Source organism: Dendrobates tinctorius, unplaced genomic scaffold (assembly GCF_039654945.1).
Source record: "Dendrobates tinctorius isolate UK_male_01 unplaced genomic scaffold, ASM3965494v1 ptg000196l, whole genome shotgun sequence".
NCBI classification, from domain to species: Eukaryota; Metazoa; Chordata; class Amphibia; order Anura; family Dendrobatidae; genus Dendrobates; species Dendrobates tinctorius.
The window spans coordinates 7,103,347-7,128,893 of NW_027361863.1; the positions used below are offsets into that span (position 1 = coordinate 7,103,347).

A 25,547-nucleotide genomic window follows, 5' to 3' on the forward strand; every position below is an offset into this window, starting at 1 on the left:
TATGCCGATGTGTTTAATAGTTATTTTCTCTTTGTTATTGTTCAGACCGTTTTTGTAAGATTTTTTTTTTCCTTTTATTATGTTTTTATACCTTTTCTTCCATTCCCAGGCATGTAGGAAGTTTTCCCACCCATCTCCCCTTTATCCCACATATTTTCCTATTCTAATATGTTAAAATATCAATAAAAACCGTTTGATGAAATAGTTAGGCTTTTCACCAAAAATGCTGTAAAAACGCTTTTTTCACCATCTCATTACTTTCTATGGGTGAAAAACAAGCTGTAAAAACACTGGAAGAATCAAGGTGCCGCAGATTTTTAAAAAGTGCAGAAGTTTTCCAATTTATTAAGGAAAAAAAAAATCCAATCCTGTTCATGAGATTTTTGAAATCTCAAGAGCTTCTGCCGATACTGCAAAATGCATCTATAAGTTTGCATAAAAAAGCTGCGAAAAAAAGAATCAAAAACGCAATGTGTGAACATAGCCTTTATGACTTTAGGGCAGCAAAAAATGGTTGCAATTTACTCCATTTTTTAAAATTTTTTTTAGACTGTTGTATAAACCGCCATCCGTCTATACGACCGCCCCAATATTATCACCAAACTCTATGACTATATTAACTTCTCTTTTACTAATAAATGGAAAATTTCACATCTTGGAAATAGTCAGTAATGACCCCAGATTAGGACATCGAGCAGGAATGTGAAGTAAGAGCCACACAAATAATCCACCTGGTGATGTATTTATTGATCCACATGTTAAGCAAAACAGAAAAATAAACAAGACAATGTATTTTTGCAGGATAAAATATAAAAACAAAAATTGGAGCCACACATAAAACAAACAGTTGATTCTGTGACAATTATTTTTTCCCCTGTGTAAGAAGATTTAATGTAAAACTAAAGACAACAATAAAAAAAAGATTAAACTATGACTGAGTAGGAAATCTACAAGATGCATAAAGATACAGTAAAATGATAACATTCTCATTACCTGCAGCCTCCACTAGGGGGAGATTCCTGCTGACTGAGTCATCATTGAGCTCAATGTATGAATTGTATTCAGTAAACTACTGGGCTCCCTCTAGTGGTGACTGCAGGTAATGAGAATGTTATCATTTTACTGTATTTTTATGCAGCAGATTTGGAACTTTGTAGGAGAAAAATGGGAGCTTAAACCACTCTAATAAAATATCACAAACATATTTAGAACTTTAAAAGGTTTTAAGAACAAAAGGGTGTTTAATGGTGGACATTAACTACAGGAGGGAGGGAGGAGAGGGCTACCTCAAATACACTTGGGCATATGAAGAATGGTATCTCCGAATGTCCTGACCTCACTAGTAAGCTGTGACACTGCATCTTATGGATACCATCATCCACTGATCTCCAGCGTGCAGCGATCAGGACATGTTGGGAGTTGTAGTTCCACATCAGATGTCACGGGAACACTTCCTAATTAATCTCTGGAAACCCAATAATATTCCTAAGTGATTATGTATAGGCAGATGACCTGACATAGACCGACAGACATAGACAGACAGCTCTGGAGGACCACCAGATATATATATAGTCCCGGATATAGCATATAGCAGACCCAGCCTGCTTACGATACACACGGTTTAAAGGGAACTTGCCATCACATTCATGACGTCCAGATTCAGTACAGGATGAATCAGAACCTGTCCGAACTATTGCATAAAAAATATACGTGGAAGATCCATCCGGAGACCATAGCTGGAGGACCAGATCAGTCCAGCCAACTTTTTCCAGTGCAGCTCCAGGTGACCGGTGGGTCTATCGCTACTATGGGAGAGACCTGTCGGATCTACAAAGTATACGTCCTCCGAAACAAACCATGCTACAATCGTCCAACCAGGATAGGATTCAAGCTGTCCGCGGTTTAGGAAGCATGAACCAGTTGACAGGTTCCCTATAAATAACCGACGTGTAATACTCTATTTCCCCAGCAGTGGCCGCTGCAGAGGAAACGTGCAGCCAGCTGCAACGATCAAAGATCCAGACTCTCAGCGATCACCCCCCCCCCCGGGCAGCTTCATTTCTAAAAGGGGGTCGTCATGAGAAGAAAGTCAGCACAGACAGTAATAACGTATAACAGTGATAACTGTGCAACTATTGTACTAAAACAAAAAAAAACCCAATAAATATAATAAATACAATATTAAATGTGCAACAAACGACTGTTAAAGCGACACATAAGTAAATCACAACAGAAAGGCATGACATCCACAAGAACCAGAAGATAACGTTACAGGGTCGCGCTCTTCTATGCAGCGGAGCCATGATAGACAGCTATATAACTCGTTTTTATTTATTTTTTTTTACAAAAACAAAGACCCTCATCCATCAAAAAAGTGACCTCTTTCTCCAGGAAGTTTTTTCTGCATATATACATAAAATATATCATTATAGCTTCATAACTCTTTTGTTTAAAAATTACACAATTTACTAAATTAGTAGATTACATTATATCCTTTCAAGTCAGGGATAGCCAATCACCAAGAGATCAGAAAACTAAAAAAATGGGTCCTTCAGTGCAAACAGGACCACGGATCTCAGCTTCCTGGACTAGTACGACCACTATGATACCGGGCAAACCTAACGAGATACGAAAGACCTTCTGTGCTATGCAAATATAAAGCAGAAAAAAAATCCCTTGTGGAAGACGGACAAGTAAGATCAGGACTGGCGCATGCATGAACCAAAATGGTGTTCCCTCTGACGAAGAGCTAAACACGGGCAGAATGCTTGTTCGTGGGGAGGCAGAGTAATCACTTTTCTCACGTACAGTTCTGCAGATCCTAATGATCCAGAAGTGAGATCCGATTCCTATGCCGACACAAAAGCAAATACTGCAGAGTAATTACTCCTGCGCCAGCAGAGTAATAAACATCGGTTGCACACGTGTCGGGACTAATAATGACCCAGAAGTGAACTCCGAACTGGCGCATGTGTGGCGCCCCTGAGGGTCCAGTCGCCACAGAGGTACTGCACATCATGCAGAGGTGTGGTACCCCACCATCAGGTAAGGAGGGAGCACCACCCAGGACTCCTATCACTCGCACACAACACGCGCTAGTTAGTCAGGGCATCTGGGTGTACCCTTTGGAAGGATGGCCTCATCCCAGGCTGGCTAGGAAAGGGTGTTGGGAAGCAAGTGGGAAAGATAGGTAGAGGGGGAGGAGCTTAGGAAGTGGCGTGATTGAGGACATCCAATCAGGGAGAGAAAGGTGACAGTTGGTGGGAGGAGCTAGTTCAGAGGTAAATAGATCCTTCCAGAAACTAGTCAGTCGGTGACAGGACCAGCAAGAGAGCAGGACTGACGTGAGGAGAGTTAGAGAAAGAGACACCGCTAATAAGAAGGGGGGCGTCAAGGCATAATATCCGAAATATTGTAGCATTAGTGCATCCCATAAAACCTCTGCACGTAGCCCGGGAAAATGTGCCGAAAATGGACATTTTTAGAATAAAAACTTAAAGAGAAAGAGATATTTTAGGGGGTCAGCTGTGGAAGAATTACTTTAATGACCACCCGCGAGACTGGTGGACACGATAGTCAAAAAGGGGTATTCCCATTTCTACAGATGTGAGTCGCACCCTGGGGTCCTGCACCTTCGTGCACAATGGGAGTCATCCGGCCCCCCCGATCCGATAGATCCCCCATAGTAGGAATGGAGGGAGCCTTGCGCATGCGCCGTCACCTCTCCTATCATTCTCCACCTGGAGGTTTAGGGGGGTCCCAAGTGGGTGCAAGACCCTGCATTTATCAGTCCTTTATAGCATATCCATTGGGCAGGCTGGGAATACCCCTTTATCTGCGCACTAGTGTCAAAATATAAATTATGATTTTATTCCTTTGCATTCTAAACATCTAAACCTTTAATGCTCGGCTACTTTTAAGAAAAAAAAACACTTTGCAAATAGTTTTGATGAAAATAATAATAATAAAAAAAACTCCATCCGTTTGGGGTTCACAGCTCCTACGCAGACCTATGTCTGACAGCAGCAGGAGAAGCTGAGCAGATCGATACCCGGTGTTATGGCAAAATATCTAACATAGATTGTAATTTATTGATCAAAATGTATTTATTCTATGCATAGGTGGTCTTATTTGGTGATTGACACTGAGAAGGACCGCCCACTGGACTCCTGAGCTTAAAAAGGGCAGGGATTTAGAGAAATAAATTACAAGCTACACTGAATCTTTTCCCATACACCCATATACCAATCCGCTCAGCTCCTCCTGCTCTACAACATGCTATCGACTGCACTGTCCACGATGACTGATCAGAACAGAAGTCTCTACACAGTGCCAAAGGGGTTCAATTACTCTCTCGTGCCTTGTAAATCATCGTTGGTTCCAAAATCCCTGACTTCACCAATGTGACCTTCTCGCTTGCATCTGCGTTAGATCACAAGACCAGGTTCACTGATTTTTTTTTCCTTTTGTCTTCAGAATGGAAACAGTAAATTCTACAAGCGGAGGACCGCCATCGTCATCAGCCATTTCTCCTCTAGTGGGGGCCACTATTCCTGCCATCAAGATAACCAGGAGGGGTCCGTCCTGTGCAACTGAGAACTACACCGCCAGGACTTTTCCTATGAATCGTTCTTTCTTTAGATGTATTAGCCTGTACAGAACCGGGCAAGGGGACCGCACCCGGGCTATTGGGTCAAGGAAGCCTAGCGTACGCCCCTTGTTTGAGCAAGATGTTGGGTGATCCTTGGATTCTTCTTTGCTCTTTTCCTATGTAAAGTGAGTAAACTGGAGACTAACATAGTCCACAGGGCAGGGCAGGGCCCCGATCTGAACAGGGCCCCTTAGGAGCCACAGAAGCTGACCCTAAGACCTGGTCTACATGTAGCTAATAGTTCATTTCTGAGCAGTCACAATGGCTTCTTATTAAATCCAGTAGTCATATCCACTCCAGGACATACAGTATAAGATCCTCAGGGGCAGGATGAAGCCATGGGGGAGGGATGAGGCCATGAAGACACGCCCCTGAGATGCCATCTGTATAGCTAGGTCAGAGATCTTCTCCACATGTAGCAAACGTTCCAATCCCACGTCCACAGTGAAAAGTCCGATCCTATTTACACAGCGCCTGGTTGCACAGGGCACAGACAAATACAGTTTCTCTTTGTGCATCCGGAGCTGAAATTAAAGTGCATCATATATTATCAGTAAGAGACACAAAAAAAAACAATTTCTGCTGACATATCTGTAATATTTTTTCAAATTTTTGGTATTTTTATTTGCGTATTATTATTATTTAAATTCTACAACTTTCTAATGTACTTTGTGCCCAATTCATTATTAAAGTTATACTTTTTGGTACTTTTTAAAAAAAATCTTTTAAGTTAAGCCCCCTTTTTTTTAGGTCTGTTTTCACGTGTTTGTCATTGTGGCCGTGGTTTTGGTTTTCATCAATTATGACATTTTGAAAAGTCGCTAATTTTTTGGGAAGTGCAAATTTACTCCAATTTGAACCCCCTGGAGTGATAGTTTATGTACAACTGGAATGTTTAGAGCAAATTTTACAACATTTTAGCAAAACTTTTTGCCATTAACAAAAAAAAAAACGTAAATGAAGCAAAAATCGTCAATGAACACCACAAGGCAAAAAAAAAGAAAAGTGAATTAAAAAAAAAAAAGGAAAAAAAAAAGAAAAACACGCAATAAGAAGACTCGAACCCTTTGTGTTACACTTTGTCCCAAATGAAAAGTAACAATAAGCAAAGTTGAAAAAAAAAAAAATAATAGATTCACCAAACAGTGTGAACTACTTGATACATCTCTTGCATATTCTTTGTCTTGATTCATTATATTCCAACTTTTTTTAAAACTCTTTTTCTCATTTTGTCTTGTGGTATTTGTTGCCGTTTTTTGGGCCAAATTTTTCAAAACGGAGCAAAATCTTGATTTTTGCATAAAATAAAAAACACTCTTTTTGTCTTAAGGCTTTACAGCGCAAAAAGTCTCACAATCTGATAATAAGAAAAAATATTTTATTTTAAATTTGAAAACTTTTAATTTAGTATATGACAAAGGCAAAGAAAACCGCTTTGAAAAAAGGGATTTTACATGATTTGAAAAACATGACTGCATACTGCCAAAATCAGCGCCTCCCCTGTCCTCAGGTTGTGTGTAGTATTGCAGCCCATAGAGCCGAGCTACTCTTCCAACGAATAGAAGTTTGCTTTTCTAATCCTGTAAACCTCCTTTAATACCAGGAAGGCAGGGATGCCACTGCACCAGTAAACCATTCCCACACCCCAAAATCCAAGGTAATGGGATCCCAAATCTACAGGATCGGATGTGTGTGTTTTATGGAAATAAGTGTCTTTTCCACTGCGGCCACCACAGGAATCTATGGACTATTCTGGTGATGCAGCGTTGCCACCACGAGTGCAGGTCGCACAACCCACAAGCCAGGACTCCTCATTCTCAGGACTTACCTGTAGCCCCCATCAATGATTTCGGGACTTTGTAAGAGCAGCATCGTGAACAGAAGCCGTTCCCGCAGTTACTGCAGTTTCTCTGCAAAGCAAAAATCGGATGCTGGTTATATACCAACATCAACATAACATAACCCCTTAAAGGGATTGTCCAGCCACGTACAGGGTTATGCCCATCATTAAAAGGGCACAACTTGTGGATTTAGTGGAAGTCACAGGAAAAAGGGTCTGAAGTATCCGGTCGGAATTAATGGGAATCTGTCATCGAGAACAGACAGTATAAAAGGAATACAAAGACTTGTAGGGGACATGGCTTATATAGCGTATAATCAACCATGCTAATTAGAGTGGACACTGCACCCTGGGTGTGGCTGATGCACATTGGGAGTGGCCGGTGTACACTAGGTGTGGTTAGTGCACAGTCAGGAACACAAGCCCCCCCCCATCAGCTGCAATCAGAGTTTCTGGGTAAGTTCCGGGCTGACCAAAGTGAAAATAACATAGGTATCCTTAGGCTTCTTCAATTCAAGCCAGACACCACACATCACCCCAATCTGTATCACTGTATGCGGGGATACTTACATTGCTAGATTATACAGACTAGAAATACCTATGAGAATCGGATTATAGATAGCAGCAGTATTATAGAAGTTATATTCTTGTACATAGGAGCAGTATTACAGTAGTTATATTCTTGTACATAGGGGTAGTATTATAGAAGTTATATTCTTGTACATAGGGAGCAGTTTTATAGTAATTATACTCTTGTACATAGGGGCATATTATAGTAGTTATATTCTTGCACATAGGGGCAGTATTATAGTAGTTATATTCTTGCACATAGGGGCAGTATTATAGTAGTTATATTCTTGTACATAGGGGCAGTATTATAGCAGTTATATTCTTGTACATAGGGGCAGTATTATAGTTGTTATATTCTTGTACATAGGGAGCAGTTTTATAGTAATTATACTCTTGCACATAGGGGCATATTATAGTAGTTATATTCTTGCACATAGGGGCAGTATTATAGTAGTTATATTCTTGTACATAGGGGCAGTATTATAGCAGTTATATTCTTGTACATAGGGGCAGTATTATAGCTGTTATATTCTTGTACATAGGGGCATATTATAGCTGTTATATTCTTGTACATAGGGAGCAGTTTTATAGTAATTATACTCTTGTACATAGGGGCATATTATAGTAGTTATATTCTTGCACATAGGAGCAGTATTACAGAAGTTATATTCTTGTATATAGAGGCAGTATTATAGTAGTTATATTCTTATACACAGGGGGCAGTATTATAGAAGTATTATTCTTGTATATAGGAGCAGTATTATAGTAGTTACATTCTTGTACATAGGGGCAGTATTATAGAAGTTATATTCTTGTATATAGAGGCAGTATTATAGTAGTTATATTCTTATACATAGGGAGCATTATTATAGAAGTTATATTCTTGTACATAGGAGCAGTATTATAGTAGTTACATTCTTGTACATAGGGGGCAGTATTATAGTAGTTATATTCTTGTACATAGGGGTAGTATTATAGAAGTTATATTCTTGTACATAGGGAGCAGTTTTATAGTAATTATACTCTTGTACATAGGGGCATATTATAGTAGTTATATTCTTGCACATAGGGGCAGTATTATAGTAGTTATATTCTTGCACATAGGGGCAGTATTATAGTAGTTATATTCTTGTACATAGGGGCAGTATTATAGCAGTTATATTCTTGTACATAGGGGCAGTATTATAGTTGTTATATTCTTGTACATAGGGAGCAGTTTTATAGTAATTATACTCTTGCACATAGGGGCATATTATAGTAGTTATATTCTTGCACATAGGGGCAGTATTATAGTAGTTATATTCTTGTACATAGGGGCAGTATTATAGCAGTTATATTCTTGTACATAGGGGCAGTATTATAGCTGTTATATTCTTGTACATAGGGGCATATTATAGCTGTTATATTCTTGTACATAGGGAGCAGTTTTATAGTAATTATACTCTTGTACATAGGGGCATATTATAGTAGTTATATTCTTGCACATAGGAGCAGTATTACAGAAGTTATATTCTTGTATATAGAGGCAGTATTATAGTAGTTATATTCTTATACACAGGGGGCAGTATTATAGAAGTATTATTCTTGTATATAGGAGCAGTATTATAGTAGTTACATTCTTGTACATAGGGGCAGTATTATAGAAGTTATATTCTTGTATATAGAGGCAGTATTATAGTAGTTATATTCTTATACATAGGGAGCATTATTATAGAAGTTATATTCTTGTACATAGGAGCAGTATTATAGTAGTTATATTCTTGTACATAGGGGCAGTATTATAGTAGTTATATTCTTGTACATAGGTGCAGTATTATAGTAGTTATATTCTTATACATAGGGGCAGTATTATAGTAGTTATATTCTTATACATAGGAGCAGTGTTATAGAAGTTATATTCTTATACACAGGGGGCAGATTTATAGTAGTTATATTCTTGTATATAGAGGCAGTATTATAGAAGTTATATTCTTGTATATAGAGGCAGTATAATAGTAGTTATATTCTTATACATAGGGGCAGTATTATAGAAGTTATATATTTGTATATAGGGGCAGTATTATAGTAGTTATATTCTTGTACATAGGGGCAGTATTATAGTAGTTATATTCCTGTATATAGGAGCAGTATTATAGCAGTTATATTCTTGTACATAGTGGCAGTATTATAGTAGTTATATTCTTGTACATAGGAGCAGTATTATAGTAATTCTATTCCTGTACCTAGGGGCAGTATTATAGTTGTTATATTCTTGTACATAGGGGCAGTATTATAGTAGTTATATTCTTGTACATAGGGGCAGTATTATAGTAGTTATATTCTTATACATAGGGGGCAGTATTATAGTAGTTATATTCTTGTATATTGGGGCAGTATTATAGTAGTTATATTCTTCTACATAGCAGCAGTATTATAGTAGTTATATTCTTGCATGTAGGAGCAGTATTATAGTAGTTATATTCTTGTATATAGTGGCAGTATTATAGTAGTTATATTCCTGTATATAGAGGCAGTATTATAGTCGTTATATTATTGTACATAGGGGCAGTATTATAGTAGTTATATTCTTGTACATAGGGGCAGTATTATAGTAGTTATATTCCTGTATATAGAGGCAGTATTATAGTAGTTATATTCCTGTATATAGAGGCAGTATTATAGTCGTTATATTATTGTACATAGGGCCAGTATTATAGTAGTTATATTCTTGTACATAGGGGCAGTATTATAGTAGTTATATTCCTGTATATAGAGGCAGTATTATAGTAGTTATATTCCTGTATATAGAGGCAGTATTATAGTCGTTATATTATTGTACATAGGAGGTCATATCATAGTAGTTATATTCTTAGGTATAGCTGGCAGTGCTGGAGTAGATATATCCTTGTACGCTGGGAAAAATAGTAAATAGTAAAACATAAAAATGAAAATAAATCCCCTTAATATTTTCAGGTAATTAATGAGACTTACCCTCTTTTTCAGTACTGAAAATGTTGCGTTGCATCCATTACATGTACCTGCAAAATAGAAAAAAAAAATAGAAACCTTAATTGCAGAGATACAGAAGTGGTAATGAATAGTGATGAGCGTGCTAGTTATTAAGAGTTTGTATCAGGTGCTCGGGGACATACCTGACATACGCGGTCAATCCCCGAAGGTTTTGTGGCTGTGTAACAGCATCGAAACATGCGGGCGCGGGGACGCAAACACTTCACAAGAGCAGCCACAATACTGGGTACGTTCTGCAGTACCCGATGAAAACTCAAGTAACGAGCGCGCTCACTTATCAGGATGTGGCATATGGTCCTTCATAAAATATACCGCTATACACATCATAGAGACTGGGTCATGGGCCCTAGAGCTTTCAGCCTGTCTCATCACAGACACTACTTTCACAATGCTGTCGGTGGGCGATCAGGTGATGCCTGCTGGTCCTGCTCGGGGCATCTTTAGTTTACAGCTGACGGAGACCCCTGCAGACAGCTCGGTAATTAAGGGTCGGGGCAGGAAAAAATAAAATATTCCATTGAAACCGTTCAGATCAATCGAAGTCTTTCAGTGAAGTTCTCCATTCTGACCCAAAGAGCGAGACTTGTCACAGCTGATCGTTTGCTACATTTGTATCACGTCTCGGCAATGTCTTGCTAAGTAGTCAGAACGGGCCGACGCGTTTCACCTGCACTGATGCATTGTTGCAAACCACGGATGCATTGAGCTCCAGCACATTGTAGCAAACGCCCATCTATGACAAGAAGCTTTAAGGCCATGTGCACACGATGCAGATTTGCAGAGTTTCCGCAGCGGATTTTACCACGCAGAAACGTTGCATATCCGCATTGTGATGTACAGTACCTTTAAAATGAATGAAAAAAAAAAAACGCTGTGCAGACGCTGCGGATTTTTCCGCGCGGTTTTCCTGCGGTACAAAATCCGCAGCATGTTACTTCTTTTGTGCGGTTTTCTATCTCCCCTGTTACCAAATCCGCAGGGGAAAACCGCACAAAAACCGCATGACAACCGCGTGAAAAATGGAAGAAATCCGCAGGAAAAATGCAGGTCATTTGACCTGCGGTTTTCTTCCATTCTGCACGGAAAAATCTGCAGGGCTCAAAACTCCGTCTGCACTCAGCCTAAATATCTTTTCACATTGTTAAATCTGTTTTTCGGTTTTGGAAAACCTTCATCCCCAGGAGCAGTTTGCACTTTATCTCCACTTGCACCGGTGACTGATTGTCTGCAGCGCTGACATCATGTTGACAGCACTGCAGCCAATCAGTGAGCTCTGCTGCCCTGCCTGAGTTGAAAGGACGAGCCGCTGAGCTCACTGATTGGCTGCTGCGCTGCAGGAAATTTAGACACTAGTAGCAGCAATGGAGGCTCAGTGCTGGACCTGGGGAGGGTGAGTAACATGGGTTTTCTGAAACCCCAAAAAACACATTAAGGGTCTGTGAGAATTTCACATTTGTCGCGCTTTTACTGAACAGTTTTGTCACAAAACCTGAAAGATTCCCAAGTGACTCAGAATCTCAAAGTCTCTTGCACACGCTGATTTTTTTTTTCCTTGCAGATTTGCAGCAGATTTAAATCTGCCACATGTGAATTCTTGTAATGTAATTTAAAACTGCAACATGTCGCTTCTTTCAGATGTTTTGCAGTCTGTTTTCACATAGCGTTTTTGGTGAATAAAACTAATGTTCTTAAACACGTACTGTAGACAAAGCACGCGTGTAAACAGCATTGAAAACACTTATCAAAGGCTGTGAAAAGTGACATGCCAGCGTGAGGAGGATAAAAAGCCATGCAATGCTCCTCTTGGAAATTAAAGATGCAAATTGCCTCTGCAGAGAGGAAGAAGACTAGAACTCTATAGCGCCACCTATTGGATGTAGCAATCCTAAAAGTCTCTATCAACCCATTAATGAGCCTTGCCACAAGACTTAGGGTAAAAGCCAAATCAAAATCTCAATTTACAGACACGTGTTTCGGGGGAGGTTGCCCCTCATATGTGAAAAGCATGAGATCTGAGCCGGTTGTATTAGAGGCCCCTGACTGGGGTCTAAGCTGTAATGTTTCTCCTTGTGGAGAGTGATATGATAGGCCTGGCATGCAATCCTCCTCACTACAGCATACCAGGTCTGGCATGTCACCCTCCACAAAGGAAAACATTACCCATTAGACCCCAGTCAGAAGCCTCACAAACATCAAAATGAGATCTCATACTGCACTGATGAGGGACAATGCTGCGAAACACCATATTTGCAAATTGAGATTCTGGTTTGGCTTTTATGCAAGTCATGTCGCAAGCCTCGGTTAAAGGGTCGATAGTGACTTTTTGGATTGCTACTTCCAATAAATCGCTGCGAAAAAGCTGAATAACGTAACGCTGCGTTTTTTTCCTGAAAAGAGTGCTGAAAAAAAACACTGCATGTGAACACAGCCTTAGACAATGAAACCAGGACATACTAATGTAATATCTGCAGGTTCGGTTACAGAGCATCAGCCTGGAGTCCACAGAAGTGGGCCAAAGGACACTCTTTTGGCACTCGCGGGTGGCATAGGGCACGTCCGAGTACATGTCTACCTCCGATGTGTCTAACAAACGAAAAATGAACAAAGCCTTACACTGCGAGACACCCCCAATGGTGAGAGGAGTTCTGGTTTGAAGCATTTTTGCTTTTTATCCATTCTTCTCCGACCACAAGCAGATATCTTCAAAATGGTGAGGAACTGGGGCACCAAGTGTGTGGGATGGTCCTACAACTTTTCACATTTAATCAGCTTTCTTCTCATCAGACCGTGGGGAGGACACAGCTCTTCGATCCGGACTACTCTGTTCTACAGTTGATAGGATGTGACTTCTGCTTTTAGGTAGAACTTCTCTCTCACAATGAAACCTTATTCAGAAAGCATCCTGATAATTGGGCAGGCAGCGCCGGGAACGTACATCATAGGAGACCCCAAACCATTATCCTGCACAAAACTCCCATTAGTTCACAATCCAGCTACGACAGCTGAAAGGCAGCGACTCCGCAGCTCCGGCCCCGTCATTAACTCGGGAATAGAGAAGAGCAAGTGTTAAGTGTAATGAAGTCGGTGTCATTCGTGGAATCTATCCTGGAATTCCTCATGGCTACGGACAGCTTGACAAGCGTATGCATTATGTGAACGATGACAACCCAAGACCCGGAGACGTTGCACAGGCCTCTCTGGAGAACAGCAGTCATTTACAATGGAGGCCAGCGCACCTTTGGTGGTGAGATGTTATATACCAGGGGATGAGAACGCAACACGCACCCAGCAGAGCGCTCACATTACATACACACGCATGGTGCCGAGCTTGATGGAAACCAATGACAGGTCCGTAACGCACTTTTGGGTTAAGCAGACACATTCCTGCGCTGTTATTTCAGGTGTCTGAGTTCTACACATATTATAAAGTAGATGCTAAATATTCATCATTAGGAATGTTATACTATGTCAGGCAATGTCGCCCGGACTATGTAGATGGCCACTTTCTGCAAGGACCTTCTAATTTGCCGATATTATGGATTCATCTACACAGGGCGGCAAAATACGACTGGTGGCCAAGTATGGCCCTCAGCAGTTTACATTTATTGCATCATGGGCACAATATAAAATTTGTTACATTAACTCCAATCCTTTTCCAAGTGCCATTTATAATACTGGTGTCAGCAGATGTGGCAAAGAATCATTTTGGCCCCTGGAGGCTCCAGGGTATCCGAGTTGCTGCCTCCCATGGGCTCCATATACCTATTACCCTGTAATGAGTTAATGACCTAAATTAGAGATATGCAAATTGATCTGCAACTAACCAAATTAAAAATTTCCCCAAAATGTATGGTTCTGGCAAAATACTCACAAATCTTCAAAAGTGGTGACCTCCTGGCTGCCATTTTGCTGGCTTCTTTTGAGGGCCAGGGAAGGGATTAAATGATAAAATACATCATACCTGTCCTATTGCCACCTTCCTGGGTTCACTATGTTGATCTTTGGCTCTTCCGTCACGGATAGGGATGTATGTCGATGGCGTGCATCCCCCTCACGAGACACTTGTAAATTAGGTGCATGCGCCTTCCTCACGAGACCGTGTGATGCCTACCACTGGCCTCAGCATCAGAAGAAACATGGTGGACCAAAGAGCTTTGGAGTCGGTGGCAGAGGCGGCATTTCGAAAGGCGCGTATCATTTTTTGACCCCTCCCTGGCTTTGCTTACGCTGTGGGGTCTGGAGACCCCCAAAGAACAAAAGAAAAGCGCAGTCAAAAAAGGATAATTGCTGCGGCATTTCCGTTGTGGGTCGGGTCATCTGCAGAAACGTGCTGTGTGCCTGTGCCAAATTTTGCTGAAAACGGGATCGAAGCTCCACAGCATTTCCGCGACATGACAACGTAGCTCGTAAGTTACTTTTTACCAATGTAACAGAATTTGGACAGTGATAATATCACTTTCTGGGGCAGCAAATACGGCCACCGTAGCAGGGCGTTAGACAACTTTCCCTAACTCAGGAACAACTCCGGAGCTTCTATTTACCGGTTGAAGTTCCTTATCTGGTGCCATTTGGAAATTTTGCTCCAGACTTACGTTTTGGAAATGAGAACTAAATCCTGCCCACTTGTTATCTCGATCTAAACATTCATCCCATATTTCAGCAGAACCTCAGTCCAAGCTTTGGATGAAATATTCTTGAAGAGCATCTTTTTTCCATTACACCTCCGCTCTTGTATGAGCAGGGAGAGGAGCCGACCGCTCCAGCCTCCAAGACATCACCCATACCCAACATCTCCCTCCTCTACTCCCCCGCCGGTAATCGTTACATTGTAAAAAAATGGTTACTTCTATAAATTTTCATCTTTTACGGTATTATGTTGATTTACTGTCTGCCGCACACTGTGTGCATCAGGCCAAAATAGCAAATAAAATCTCTAGATTGAGACCTGCAGGTGTTCGTTCTCTGGATTTTTGCATTTGCCTTGGAATAAAAAAGTTAAACTTTTTTTTTTTCTGGAAGTTCTCGGTCATCGTATCTCACAGGTGCTGTAAGTAGAAGCTTCACCAGCGCTGTCACAACTAATAGGAAAGCATGGAAAGAGCCATAAATATTAGAAAAAGAGCATCTGGTAATGTAAAGATTCAGGACATTATCAATTGGGTGCTAGGTAAATTTAGAACCACCACCAATTGGGAAAACGGAGGTCCCCTGAAAGTCGTTTTGCAATTTGAAAAACATCCAAAGTTTAGTGGTGTTGTCGTATCAACTTGGAATGTCAAAATGTTGCATATGTTAGAAAGAACTGCAATTTTGCTACAGGGTTTCATTAAAATTTTGAACTTTCTGGCTTCTACAGCCTTTGTGCATCACAGTGCATAGCAAACTTCAGAATGAGATGAAAGTTGGACTTTGATGTAGACCTAGAGAGGGTTAGAAGATGGCTTTGGATTGGAGAGAGAAGGGGGTTAGAATAATCTCACTAACTGATTCACTGTTAATGCCTTCTGCAGTCTGCCACGTACAGTGATACATAGAGGCTGTAGAAGCCAAAAGGATACAAAATTACTATTGTAAACCTATTGTGAAAAAATAATTCCTAGCAAAAAAGAAAACATGCATTTTGGTAAAAATGCCGCTAAAAGGTATTCCTATCATATAAAGGGGTTGTCCTCTACTTGACAACCCCCTTCTTAATTGCTTAAGTCCTCCACCTGAAATAAAAAAGCAAAAAAAACATAACTACCTAACAGACTTCCTGCGATGTCAATGCTGTGACTGTTAGGCCACGTGACAGCTGCAGCCAATCAGTGGACAGTGATTGGCTGCAGCTTTTCAGTATTCAGTCAGAGCAGATTTATGTTTATTTTTTTTAACTTTATGTGGGGAAATTAAAGCATTAAAGAATTTCCTATAGTGGAAAATCCCTTAAAGTTTTGGGTGACAACAAAAAATATTCAATGTATCTTTACCACCCCCCAGCTGGGGTGTATTGTTTTTCAGAAGTCACCACGGTTTCAATATGTAATAGACGTTATTTGCTTTCTGGAGCCGAAAATGAAGCCAATTTGCAGAGGTCACCTGCTTCCTCAGCTGCAGGATTTCACCAGGTGCAGCTCATTTTCACCTTTAGAATCCATCATAGTTATACGAACCATTCACTATAAAGTAATTAGACCTGATAAACACAGAAGAACAATCCATCCAGACAGCGCTTCATGCCGCACGTGCCCCGACGTACACACGGACTGCACCGTGAGCTCATAAGCATAAGCCATTCCCATGTAAAGACAGACCGACCGTGAGATCATCTGCTGCCAGACGGAAGGAGCGAGAGGTGTTACTATGCCTCTACAGCACAGAATCTTGCTCCAATGTGTCTAACCGTCAGACAACTTCATAAATAGTATATATATATATCTGAATGTATGTATGTATGTATGTATGTATGTATGTATGTGTGTATCACCAACCAATCACGAAGCATCTTTCATTTCACCAGAGCTGTTCAAAAGAAGCTGAGCTGTGATTGGTTGCTATGAGCAACAGTTTTCCTTGCAACCAATCACTAAGCATCTCTCATTTCACCACAGCTGGTTAAAAGAAGCTGAGCTGCGATTGGTTGCTATGAGCAAGTTTTCCCACTTGACAACACCTCAGCAGACACTGACTGGGTGGGAGAAATCTAGCATCCCCGGGAACATAAGCTCCCAGCCATTGTCTGCCCCCAGAAAGGAGCACAGAGCACTTTGGTTTTGATCCCAGGCCTCTCTGAAAGGGATCTCCGGTATGGAAGTTAAAACCGTTCCACTCAGCTCTGTGGTTCTGACCCCAGGGTCTCTTAAAGGGATCATTGGTATGGAAGTTAGGGCAAATCCACTCTGCGCTTTGGTACTGACCCCAGGCCTTTCTTAAAGGGATCTTCAGTATGGAAGTCAGGGCAAATCCGTCCAGTGCTTTGGTTCTGACCCCAGACCTCTCTTAAAGGGATCCCTGGAATGGATGTCAGGGCAATTTCCTTCAAATGCTCTGGTACTGACCCCAAGCTCTCTTAAAGGGATCTCCGGTATGGAAGTTAGGGTAAATCCCTCAGCGCTCTGGTTCTGACGCCAGGCCTCTCTTAAAGGGATCCCTAGTATGGAAGTTAGGACCGTTCCACTCAGCGCTCTGGTTCTGACTCCAGGCTGACGGGATGATGTGGGATATTAGGGGGGAGTAGTCCGGTGGCTCTGGCTGATGGGATGATGTGGGATATTAAAGGTAGTAGTCCGGTGGCTCTGGCTGATGGGATGATGTGGGATATTGGTGGTAGTTGTCCGGTGGCTCTGGCTGATGGGATGATGTGGGATATTAAAGGTAGTAGTCCTGTGGCTCTGGCTGACGGGAGGATGTGGGATATTAGGGGTAGTAGTCCGGTGGCTCTGGCTGACGGGATGATGTGGGATATTAGGGGTAGTAGTCCGGTGGCTCTGGCTGACGGGATGATGTGGGATATTAGGGGTAGTAGTCCGGTGGCTTTGACGGGATGATGTGGGATATTAGTAGTCCGGTGGCTCTGGCTGACGGGCGATGTGGGATATTAGGGGTAGTAGTCCGGTAGCTCTTGCTGATGGGATGATGTGGGATATTAGGGGTAGTAGTCCGGTAGCTCTTGCTGATGGGATGATGTGGGATATTATAATGAATGTGGCTATGCGCAGTGGGCGGGGCTATACACTCAGCTATATATATTATATATATATATAAATATAAATCCAACAATGTAGACCAGCTCACTCCTGTGAACCACCTGGAACCTCAGCTGACCTGGTTAACTCCGTTGTGCCCAGATCAGGATGTAGGAGTCCATCCACACAAATTGCGCACGTTATTGCTGGACCTTGTTTTGCCGTTATATATATATATATAATCATTATATTTTGTTATAACTAACTGTAGTTAGTTACTATGCCCGGGCAGCGCCGGGCTCTTCAGCTATTAAATAGAAGCAAGTCTCTTATCTTCAGTATTTGGTCCTATGCACACCTGTGAGTTTCCATGGTAACAGACTACAAACAATTCCTGTCTAGTCTGATTCTGTAGTCATTGCTGTTTTTTTGTGCAATTCAAAAATAGCGCAAAAATTATGCTTTTTATTATTGCCCCAGTCCCAGCTGTGATAATCTGTCCACCTCACAGTCGTGACATAACCAGTTGATGGTCTCTTGTTTTTACAGGAAGTGGGGGCCAGTCTTTGGTTTACACAGGAAGTGGGGGACGGCCTTTTGTTTCCACAGGAAGTGGACAAGTTTCTGTCCATCTACACGAAGTGGGGGGCAGGTATTTATTTTTACAGAAAGTGGAGGCAGGTTTCCGTCTCTCGTCAGGCAGCGGAGGCAGGTTTCCGTCTCTCGTCAGGCAGCGGAGGCAGGTTTCCGTCACGGTGGGGCCAGGTGTCTGTCTCTCGTCAGGCGGTGGGGCCAGGTGTCTGTCTCTCGTCAGGCGGTGGGGCCAGGTGTCTGTCTCTCGTCAGGCGGTGGGGCCAGGTGTCTGTCTCTCGTCAGGTGGTGGGGCCAGGTGTCTGTCTCTCGTCAGGCGGTGGGGTCAGGTGTCTGTCTCTCGTCAGGCAGTGGGGTCAGGTGTCTGTCTCTCGTCAGGCAGTGGGGTCAGGTGTCTGTCTCTCGTCAGGCGGTGGGGTCAGATGCTTGTCTCTCGTCGGGCAGTGGGGTCAGATGGGGTCAGCTTGTCTCTCATCAGGCAGTGGGGGCAGGTTTTTGTCTCTCTTCACCTACTTTCCTGTCTCTCAAACTGCATATAGGCATAACGGAGAGGCAGGTGAATGGTAAGTTAGAGCACATGGGGATTGGGACAGTTCCTAGATTTTTCAGACTGGTATTATGAGGACCAAAATTAGTTTTACCATATTTTGGGGGATGATGGCAAAAAGTGTTTTGTTTTTTGTTTTGTTTTTTACAGGTTGTGTGTGAATATACAGGTATGCTTTAGAACATATTAACCCTCAGCGAAAAGCCACGAATCTCTCTCTCTCGAGATCCAATTGTAGGAACAATCCCTGGAATAATGGGGCAGTTATTAGGAAAGCCATGGTATCATTTCTGGTACAATCCCCAACAACAAGCATATAGTCCCAGAGACGCTCGGGATGGAGAAAGCTGAGATTAGTTATCAGAAACAGCTAATCAATCATTTTTTTTCAACGCCGCTGCCATGGGCAATAAGGCAAGTTTTACTGTTAGACATGGACACCCTAACTGCCCCCATATTGAGGACCCCACAGAAAGGCATTGGGGATCGTATGCATATATACTCAAAAAGGAAAAACTTTAGTTTTATATCTTTGGCTCTTTTCCATTGTATTCACAAGGTTATTAAAGAATTGTAATATCCCTTGTCCACAGACATAAAGCATTCAGCCGGAGTTATAGGGCTTGTAATATGCACATTTTTATCTGGAGGCTTCAAAGTCTTTTCTTCCTTCATCTCAGCAGACATTTATAATACATGCCACTACTGCTGCAGAAGCCACAATTCCCGGGGTCATTAATAAAACGCAGTAAAGTTCTGTCACCACCATGTTCTACATAATAGTCTGAGGGTCATCAAAGATCACTCTGCAGCCCCGGGGCCAGGTTCAGCGCAGCGGCCTCTCGGGGTATTCGTTTTACGACAGAAGCACATTTGGATCACATAATTCTATTCAGTCTGTTTATCGGAAACTCAGAGTTTGTCACCTTATAGCCCTGCTAGAAAAACAGAACATAAGAAAAGGTGGCGGGAAGTTACATGTAGGGTGGAGACGTCAATATGTATTTACCAAGAGGAAGCTAGGAAGAGAGAGATGGAGGTACAAAAGTTTTGGAATCATGTGAAGTGAAGGAAGGGATAAAAAGGGGAGAAGGAAACATGGAAGGTGATCAAACACACAAAAAAGAATGTAAATATATAATGAATGAAAAATGAAAAAAAGACAAGACATAAAGAGAAGAAAGGGAATAAAAGTAAGAAGGAAGAAAGCAAACACAACAGAGAATACATAGAATAAAAATGAGAGCTAAAAGGACAATATAAAAGGAAACAGAAAAAAGAAATAGAAAGAAAAAGAAAGAGAAAGAAACAGAAGGAAGGAAAGAAAGAAAGAGAAAAAGATAGAAAGAGAAAGAAAAAGAAAGAAAAAAGAAAAAAAGAAAGAATGAAAGGAGAGAAAGAAAGAACATAAGGAGAGAAAGAAGGAAAATGAAATAAAGAAAGAACGAAACAAATAAAGAAGGAAAGAAAGAACGAAAGGAGAGAAAGAAAGAACAAAAGGAGAGAAAGAAAGAACAAAAACAGAGAAAGAACAAAAGGAGAGAAAGAAAGAACAAAAGGAGAGAAAGAAAGAACGAAAGGAGAGAAAGAAAAGGAGAGAAAGAATGAAGGAAAGAAAGAAGGAAAGAGAAAGAAAGAAAACACAATACAGGATGGAAAAGAAGAAATAGGGCCTGATTCATCAACTAGTTTTTGCAATTTTAACCAATTCTGGTTGGAGTAAAAACACCTTACAAAGTAGAAAAAAACTTTGCGCAACTAGGAATTCTTGCGACTTTTGGTGTGTTTACTCCACTCTTGGCCAGTTTCGCCATCTTTTAGAATAAGGAGCTGGGACGCGGCATTACCAAGGACGCACTTGACTGATCAATGATAATTTCTGCCACTCAGGTAGTGTAAATTATGCCAGAAACGTACTTGAGACTGGAGTAATAATATTCCTAATAAAGCTCGCAGTACGAACAGAACTCCAAGTCCTGGCTCGTGAAGCGTTATCTGCAGGCTTCGCAGTGGATACTCCCTGGCCGACCACCAAACAAAAGCAGAAATATAGGAACAAGGAGGTGGAACTAAGTGTCTTGCAAAAAAGATGTACTGGTCCAGCACCCATCTATACCACTGCAGATGCCGGAGTCAGACGACCAAAATATCTTCATAAATCCAGCAGGGAACTATTTTTGAAAAATGTTGCATTACAGACATTTCTGAACCATTAAGAATATACAGCTATGGTAAGAAATTCTCACTACATATATGCCACCCTGGTTCCAAATTCTTTTCCATCAGAAATGTCTTACGTAAATTATCACTCCTCGAGTACAAAAGAGAAAAAAAATATTGAGGTCTGTTAGTACAATGGGAGAAGCAAAGGGCAGGTCAGCAGAGGATTTCTGCGCACGTTCTCGCTCCCCGTGCACAGCTGCTGTACATGAAGCCATCTATTCTTGGTTCTCCATCTCCTCGGGGTTCCTGCGCTAAACATTGCGCTCCGGCCTCCTCCGGATGCACCGATTTCTCCTCGACATAGTACAGCGATGGCGGCCATTACAGCAGAACACATTTATCACGCGCATAATAAAGCTGTGATTGCCTCGGCGTGAGGCTAACAGAAATAGATGCTTTCTGGAACGAGATCGGCGGCGCTCACGGAAAATCCGACAAGGGAGTTCATCACAATGTTTTTAGTCCTATCACAGGCATGGGCTTTAATGCGGAGGCACGGCGGCACAGCGTAAGCGGAGGCTCAAACTTTACTGCCGCCTGCGAATGTAACTTCTGGCGGAATCATAAACCTTCCTTATAGACAATAAAGCCAATTTATGGAGAAGCATGTCTGCTTTGTTTTTTTATTCCTGTTTTAGTAACTTTAGTTTATATCCCGCGGTCCGCATATGGAACGAAGGCAGCTCCGGATTCTGGTCTCAAACCACGGGCTATGCGATGCGTTGCGGATGTATGCGCTGAGTACGCAGGCCGCGCGTTCTGACCATGCGGCAACCCGCGTCAAAAGCAACAAGTTGGAATTTTGATGCGGTTGCCGCATCGTCAAAACGACGCATGCGGAGTCATCCGCATACATCCGCCCACCCGGTGTACCAAATGCTAAAGATAGGGTACACAGGCCGCATGCGGACGTAGGCGGAGCTGCCCGGAGGGGGTGCAGCAGTGGGCGGAGCTTCACGGAGGAAGTCTGCATCCCTTCGCAGCTCCTCCATATGCAAATGTGAAATTAGCCTTAAAGGCAAAGAGAAAGAAACAAGGATCGGGTCTCCTACACTGCTGGTGGCCCAGACTCCCTCCTCGCTGATCAGAGGTGGTCACTGGCTGTAGGCGCAACATAGAAGGTTAGCTAATAGAATGATGATGGAGATTAAAGATGAGCGACTGTGCTCAGTTAAAGTGTTATCCCACCAGCAGAATAGTGAGTGCAGCTCTGGGGTATAATATAGGATATAACTCAGGATCAGTAATGTAATGTATGTACACAGTGACTGCACCAGCAGAATAGTGAGTGCAGCTCTGGAGTATAATACAGGATGTAACTCAGGATCAGTAATGTAATGTATGTACACAGCGACTGTACCAGCAGAATAGTGAGTGCATCTCTGGAGTATAATACAGGATGTAACTCAGGATCAGTAATGTAATGTATGTACACAGCGACTGCACCAGCAGAATAGTGAGTGCATCTCTGGAGTATAATACAGGATGTAACTCAGGATCAGTAATGTAATGTATGTACACAGTGACTTCACCAGCAGAATAGTGAGTGCAGCTCTGGGGTATAATACAGGATGGACCTCAGGATGCCAACTAGATAGGTAATGTAATTAATGTACAGTTGTGGCCAAAACTATTGACACCCCTGCAATTCTGTCAGATAATACTCAGTTTCTTCCTGAAAATGATTGCAAACACAAATTCTTTGGTATTATTATCTTCATTTAATTTGTCTTAAATGAAAAAACACAAAGAATTGTCCTAAAGCCAAATTGGATATAATTCCACACCAAACATAAAAAAGAGGGTGGACAAAAGTATTGGCACTGTTCGAAAAATCATGTGATGCTTCTCTAATTTGTGTAATTAACAGCACCTGTAACTTACCTGTGGCACCTAACAGGTGTTGGCAATAACTAAATCACACTTGCAGCCAGTTGACATGGATTAAAGTTGACTCAACCTCTGTCCTGTGTCCTTGTGTGTACCACATTGAGCATGGAGAAAAGAAAGAAGAGCAAAGAACTGTCTGAGGACTTGAGAAACCCAATTGTGAGGAAGCATGAGCAATCTCAAGGCTACAAGTCCATCTCCAAAACCTGAATGTTCCTGTGTCTACCGTGCGCAGTGTCATCAAGAAGTGTAAAGCCCATGGCACTGTGGCTAACCTCCCTAGATGTGGCCGGAAAAGAAAAATTGACAAGAGATTTCAACGCAAGATTGTGCGGATGTTGGATAAATAACCTCGACTAACATCCAAACAAGTTCAAGCTGCCCTGCAGTCCGAGGGTACAACAGTGTCAACCCGTACTATCCGTCGGCATCTGAATGAAAAGGGACTGTATGGTAGGAGACCTAGGAAGACCCCACTTCTTACCCTGAGACATAAAAAGCCAGGCTGGAGTTTGCCAAAACTTACCTGAAAAAGCCTAAAATGTTTTGGAAGAATGTTCTCTGCTCAGATGAGACAAAAGTAGAGCTTTTTGGGCAAAGGCATCAACATAGAGTTTACAGGAGAAAAAAAGAGGCATTCAAAGAAAAGAACACGGTCCCTACAGTCAAACATGGCAGAGGTTCCCTTATGTTTTGGGGTTGCTTTGCTGCCTCTGGCACTGGACTGCTTGACTGTGTGCAAGGCATTATGAAGTCTGAAGACTACCAACAAATTTTGCAGCATAATGTAGGGCCCAGTGTGAGAAAGCTGGGTCTCCCTCAGAGGTCATCATGGGTCTTCCAGCAGGACAATGACCCAAAACACACTTCAAAAAGCACTAGAAAATGGTTTGAGAGAAAGCACTGGAGACTTCTAAGGTGGCCAGCAATGAGTCCAGACCTGAATCCCATAGAACACCTGTGGAGAGATCTAAAAATGGCAGTTTGGAGAAGGCACCCTTCAAATATCAGGGACCTGGAGCAGTTTGCCAAAGAAGAATGATCTAAAATTCCAGCAGAGCATTGTAAGAAACTCATTGATGGTTACCGGAAGTGGTTGGTCGCAGTTATTTTGGCTAAAGGTTGTGCAACCAAGTATTAGGCTGAGGGTGCCAATACTTTTGTCTGGCCCATTTTTGGAGTTTTGTGTGAAATGATCAATGTTTTGCTTCATTCTCTTTTGTGTTTTTTCATTTTAATAATACCAAAGAATTTGTGTTTGCAATCATTTTCAGGAAGAAACTGAGTATTATCTGACAGAATTACAGGGGTGTCAATACTTTTGGCCACAACTGTATGTAGACAGTGACTTTTTGTACACATTAGCCAATAGTCCCGATTGTGCAGAAATCGATCTTGGAGTTTTTGATAGTATTCGATTATAAAAGGTCTTTGTGTCGTTCACCCATTTGGGATTGAAATGTTGATGTGTGCACCCAAGTGGGGCTATACTGGCAGCTCTATGGGAGAGACGAGGACTATTTGGTTTTTACCACCCATGGATTCTTATACGATCCCTTTACGTTTTGGACATCATGATGATATCCGTCATCTAGTATGTACTGCCCCCTTTCCCCTCTGCGGTAGGTCTGCCCATGGATGTAATCAGGATCTGTACATATGCTAATATCCAGCGCTTCAGCCTGGCAGAGCGTGTGCAGAATGGAGGCCGGAGAGCGAGAGATTTCTCTTTTGTTTTCACAGTAGAACGTAAAGAAAATAACCGATCTTGGGAAAATGAATCAATTCAATAACATTTGCTGTCTCGCACAGGAAAACTGAATGTTGCTGTAGAGATTATTGGCAGTTAATGAAATAAACAGAGTGTTACCGCCCAGCAGGATGAAATGTGCGGAATCCACACAACGTACACAAGTGGGCAGAAATGTGTCCACACGGAAACACCGCGCCGAAATCAGGCTTTCAGTTTAATTCTGAGCGTTTCTCTTTGTTTTATCTGTATTTTTCTACAGCCGCCCGAGACTTACATGAAAACGTACAGAATGAAAGGGGCATTCAGACCGGGGCCGGCCGCACGCTCTATAGGTCCTGGCTGTGGCCGCTGCTGCCCATAAGGTTAACTATCAAACCAGAAAAAGAAACAGATATTGGCCAAATAACACCATATAGCTGCTTAAATAGCAATGCCACATACTGCTGCCACCATCACACAATGCTGAGTAATGGAGCAATGATGGCTAATGAAATACCGCCACAGAGCGCTCAAATAATACAGCTGCCAAATAACAGCTCCACCGCTCACAAACAAACCAGGCAACAAAGCTACACAAAGTCTATAATACTGATCAAATATTAACATTTATATTGATGTTGGTCAATAGCCTCAGGCGTCAACTTCAGCACAGGGTAGCTGCTGTATCCAGAGCAATCACACACTCATAAGGACAGAACAATATCCAGAGAGTATATCTCCGACAGTCCAGAGCACAAGTTCTCTGTAGGTACTGAACCAGATTTCAGCTCCGAAATCAGCAGAATAGTGAGTGCAGCTCTGGGGTATAA

The 25,547-nt window shown here is 41.9% G+C and overlaps 1 protein-coding gene across 3 annotated transcripts in view; it reads right to left on the reverse strand.

Annotated features, from left to right (window-relative positions):
- Window positions 1-726: 726 nt before the first annotated feature.
- Window positions 727-25,547, reverse strand: part of ZFYVE27 (zinc finger FYVE-type containing 27) — a 113,740-nt gene continuing 88,919 nt past the window's right edge. For 2 of the 3 annotated variants that reach the window (XM_073552846.1, XM_073552845.1), the window contains 3 exons: window positions 10,032-10,078; window positions 6,480-6,561; window positions 727-5,175 (listed from right to left, as the gene is read on the reverse strand). In XM_073552846.1, the coding sequence (XP_073408947.1) occupies window positions 5,111-5,175; window positions 6,480-6,561; window positions 10,032-10,078 (194 nt within the window). In that variant the 3' untranslated portion in view covers window positions 727-5,110. Of the gene's footprint in view, window positions 5,176-6,468; window positions 6,562-10,031; window positions 10,079-25,547 lie in introns of those variants that run through there. The other variant, XM_073552847.1, reaches the window with a different exon arrangement.